The sequence below is a fragment of the Sinocyclocheilus grahami genome, unplaced genomic scaffold (assembly GCF_001515645.1).
Source record: "Sinocyclocheilus grahami isolate Dianchi unplaced genomic scaffold, SAMN03320097.WGS_v1.1 scaffold500.1, whole genome shotgun sequence".
Taxonomy (NCBI): Eukaryota; Metazoa; Chordata; class Actinopteri; order Cypriniformes; family Cyprinidae; genus Sinocyclocheilus; species Sinocyclocheilus grahami.
The window spans coordinates 394,806-399,325 of record NW_015505679.1 but is presented as its reverse complement, the minus strand read 5'-3'; the positions used below and the strand labels follow the sequence as shown (position 1 = coordinate 399,325).

Below are 4,520 nucleotides of genomic sequence, written 5' to 3'. Positions count from 1 at the left end.
AAACACATTCTTTTTCAAATACTGTACATTATTGTAGGTCCTCTATGCCCCGCCTCTCTCAAACGCTTCGTTTTCTACAAAGTCCCTCCTTCCGACAAGCGCAGTCTGCTCTGATTGGCCAGCTGACCCAGTGCATTGTGATTGGGTGAACACCGCAAGCACTCGTCGGAAATGTAACTCCCCTTACCATAATCGCGAGCTTCATCTTTCAAAATAAATGTAAAGACAGAGCCACAGAACAGAGTCGCGTGACAGACACCGTGATGAAGCTGGTATGTGTTTGCAGTACACAAGCCATGGTTAAGACAGCTGACCCCACTGTGATGTCTCTCTCTCTCTCTATCGCTCGCTCGCGCAGACACACACGCACACACACACACGATGCGCAAAACACCGCATTTGAACAGTCAGTAGCAAATACTTAAACTAATAACAAAACAGTCGCTGATTCAGAAGCGCCAGATTGTCATAGCAAAGTCAGAATGACCTCCTCTCCTAGGTTCACGAAACGGTCGTCCATAAAATGCATTGCTGTTCTGTTGTAAGTAATCTTAAAGATTCCTAAATGCATCTACTTCTGGAAGGCCAAATAAAGTGCTTTTGCTTTCGCCTAGAAACACACAGCGTCTCCCTGACATGCTGCTTCAACACTAACTGCGGTTACTGAAACCACGGCTTCTTTCTTTGCGTGCACATTTGGGCGGCATTATGCTAATATTTCCACATAGTGAGGTAGATATGTGGGGGCGTGTTAGAACGAGCCGTTTTAGGGGGGCGTGGCAGAGTCTTAACTTTGATAAAGAATATCTCTTTGGTTTTGAGACTTTAGTCTTTGCATCTTCAGGGATCTTATCTATGCACAATCAGCTTGTAACACTCCAAAGAGAAAGGAAAACTTGAAATCGCATCATATGACCCCTTTAATACAGATTTCTTAACTGATTTTTAGTATCAAACAAGGCTTGCTGTAAATGGATGTCTTCTGATGGGATCTGGTAAAGAGACTGCATCCAATATTCCTGGCATGAAGATTGGAGACCCAATCTAACATGTATAAAGTTGTTTAAAATTATGTGTATAATTTCAAAATAGTGTGATGAATTGCCTATATATATATAGAGCTCTACTGGAGGTGCTTATAAATATTTGTTTGTTGTTTCATACACAATATTGCTTTAATACCGTTCTATTTTCCATGAAGCTGGTTAGGAAGTCGTCAATTTCTGTCTTTCCCTCCAGGAAGTTCTCCGCTGTCTCCTCAGACTCCTCTTCAGCCTGATGGGCCGCCACCTTTAATCTGGCCTGCAGCGCACTCAGACTGCAGCTCTGGCAGAGGAAAATCAAAACAAACATTACAAAAAAGAAATCTGAATTTTCTGCAGCCATTACTCCAGTCTTCAGGGTCACATGATCCTTTAAGAAATTATACTAATCTGCTCATTTGGTGCTCAGGAAACTTATTTTCTTATGATTAACATTGTTGAAACAGTGATAGACTACCATTCAAAAGTTTAGGGTAAGTAAGATTTTTTTTTAAAAAGAGGAAAAAATTAATACTTCTATTTGTTAAGGACACATTAAATTGATCAAAAGTAACAGCAAAGACCATGTTTTTTTTATCAAAGAATCTTAAAAATGGTTTTCACAAAAAAATCTATAAGCAGCAAAATATCAGACTATTAATAATTGTCTGATGGGATCTGGTAAAGAGACTGCATCCAATATTCCTGGCATGAAGATTGGAGACCCAATCTAACATGTATAAAGTTGTTTAAAATTATGTGTATAATTTCAAAATAGTGTGATGAATTGCCTATATATATATAGAGCTCTACTGGAGGTGCTTATAAATATTTGTTTGTTGTTTCATACACAATATTGCTTTAATACCGTTCTATTTTCCATGAAGCTGGTTAGGAAGTCGTCAATTTCTGTCTTTCCCTCCAGGAAGTTCTCCGCTGTCTCCTCAGACTCCTCTTCAGCCTGATGGGCCGCCACCTTTAATCTGGCCTGCAGCGCACTCAGACTGCAGCTCTGGCAGAGGAAAATCAAAACAAACATTACAAAAAAGAAATCTGAATTTTCTGCAGCCATTACTCCAGTCTTCAGGGTCACATGATCCTTTAAGAAATTATACTAATCTGCTCATTTGGTGCTCAGGAAACTTATTTTCTTATGATTAACATTGTTGAAACAGTGATAGACTACCATTCAAAAGTTTAGGGTAAGTAAGATTTTTTTTTTTAAAAAGAGGAAAAAATTAATACTTCTATTTGTTAAGGACACATTAAATTGATCAAAAGTAACAGCAAAGACCATGTTTTTTTTTATCAAAGAATCTTAAAAATGGTTTTCACAAAAAAATCTATAAGCAGCAAAATATCAGACTATTAATAATTGAGCAATAACTGATAATAATTAAGCACCAATTCTGAAGACTGGAGTAATGGCTGCTGAAAATTTTACTTTTCAATCACAAGAATAAATTAAACCCTAAAATATATTAAAATATAAAATAAGTAGTAATATTTTAAAATAGTACTGTTTTACTGAATTTTTTTGATTAAATAAATAAATAAATCTTATATTGTCAAGTCCATTCAACAACCAGAGCCAAATGTAACTGGATTAACAAAAACTGAAAGGCCAAAAAAAATAAAAAAAATATGCGATATGGAAGCAGAACATTTTTTTTGAAATGTTCAATATTAGACTAGATGAAAACTAGAATACTATATTTTTCATTTCCTTGTCCAACAGACTTCTTGTCATGATCATGTGCATGTGTGTTTTACCTCACTGAGCTCATGTTGTCTTTGCATTTTGGTTTCAAATACCGACTTCATCTGGGTTAACTGTTCATACTACAGAAAATAAAACACCAGATAATCGTTAGCATTCTCAAAAGGAAAGATACTGACAAGACTGTAATGTACAGTAGGATCCAAAAGTCTGAGACAATTTGGGAAAATGCTACTATTTTGAATTATGCAACATACGGAACATAAGGAAGTTGAATCGAACAATTAAATCACAGACGTTTGGACCCAATTATTTTTGTCAGTATTTGGGAAAGTACATACTTTACACAACATCTCTTGTCTCTTGCCCTCCAGTTGAGGCTCGAGCTGTAGGTTCTTCTCTGCAAGCAAGACATATTCCCTCTGTTATTTGCAAACCTGATCTGATCTACATTGAATTGTGTGAGAGGTGTGAGCTTGTTGTTTTAAAGACTAACTTGATTCAAATGATATGCGTAATATTTGTTTACAAGAAAAATTTTACTGATCCCACTTTAGTCCAAAACTGATCTAGAATTAAGTAACAAGCTCAGTCTGCAGTGCACTGCTCAGAAAACTCACTGGCGATCTCTACGATGTTGTTGACCAGCTCCTCTTTGTCAGAGGTTACTTGTTTGAGCTGAGGCAGACACATGAAGAACTCCAACAGCACGTCATCTTGATCGCTCATGTCCTTCAGTTGAGAAACACTAGGAGATTACAAACAGACAAACCCACCAGAAAGATGACAGAATGTGACGAATGTCAAATTCATATGTTTTTCAAATAAAACAGATTTTAGTATATTTTGTTTTAGTACTATACCAGAAACAGACAAGACAAATAAGATCCAATTCATTCTCATAACAAACAAATGCCCTGACATATCGTACCTCATCTCAGACAGTTCTGGAAAGGTATCTGGGATTTCAGGCATCTTGTATATGTGTCCGTTCAGACCGGACTACAGAGGAAGAACATCAAAAGTGAGCTTTCACAAGTTATTGTGGCTTGAATTACGCGTGTTCCTGTTTCCACACCTCTCAATGCTTCAGATGTACTGAATAGAAAGTGTTTGTGTGCCTGTTATTGCATGCTGAACGGCATCAGACTGGATAGACATCTTTTTTATCAAACAATGGGTGAGTAATGCGCTCCATTATTGAATGTTGCATTGAATGCAAAAAGTCTTTGTTGTTGATTAATGAGATATAGTGCATTTTCAGTGGTACATGCTTTAAGGAATGCCCGTTTCCATTCCATCACACAAGAAAAAAAAACATGCTGAAATTGAAATTCTAAGATAAAAAATTCTAAGTCACAATTATGAGATAAAAAGTTGAGATTATGAGACATAAATTGATAGATAGCTATGTAGGTTCAAAGTCAACAAAAAACAGCATGTGACTTGATTTTACCCATCAGGAATGAATTGGATCATGAAAAGTGGCTTTAAATTATTTGGCAAGACCCAAAGTGTTATTGAATTAAAACTAATACCAACATCTTTTATATTGAATTATTTTTATAATAAATAAGATTTTCTGCCTTTTAAATTTGTAGGACATTCACAGTGTTTCAAATCATAAAAATGTGATCAGTTTGTGTGTGATCAGCAAGCTGAGACACCATGCATCGAATCAAAATAAGTAATTATCAGCATGTTTTGATCAGTGGAAGATGATTTGGATCAGTAGGGTACATTTACATGACAACGGTTTTTGTTTGCGTTTTTGAAAA

The 4,520-nt window shown here is 36.2% G+C and overlaps 1 protein-coding gene across 1 annotated transcript in view; it reads right to left on the bottom strand.

The window, feature by feature from the left end:
• Window positions 1-3,764, bottom strand: part of LOC107554395 (vacuolar protein sorting-associated protein 37A-like) — a 6,610-nt gene extending 2,846 nt beyond the window's left edge. The window contains exons 1-5 of the mRNA XM_016236884.1: window positions 3,674-3,764; window positions 3,363-3,490; window positions 3,084-3,142; window positions 2,796-2,864; window positions 1,891-2,034 (exon numbers count right to left, since the gene is read on the bottom strand). Of these exons, the coding sequence (XP_016092370.1) occupies window positions 1,891-2,034; window positions 2,796-2,864; window positions 3,084-3,142; window positions 3,363-3,490; window positions 3,674-3,717 (444 nt within the window). The 5' untranslated portion in view covers window positions 3,718-3,764. The remainder of the gene's footprint in view (window positions 1-1,890; window positions 2,035-2,795; window positions 2,865-3,083; window positions 3,143-3,362; window positions 3,491-3,673) is intronic.
• Window positions 3,765-4,520: the final 756 nt, after the last annotated feature.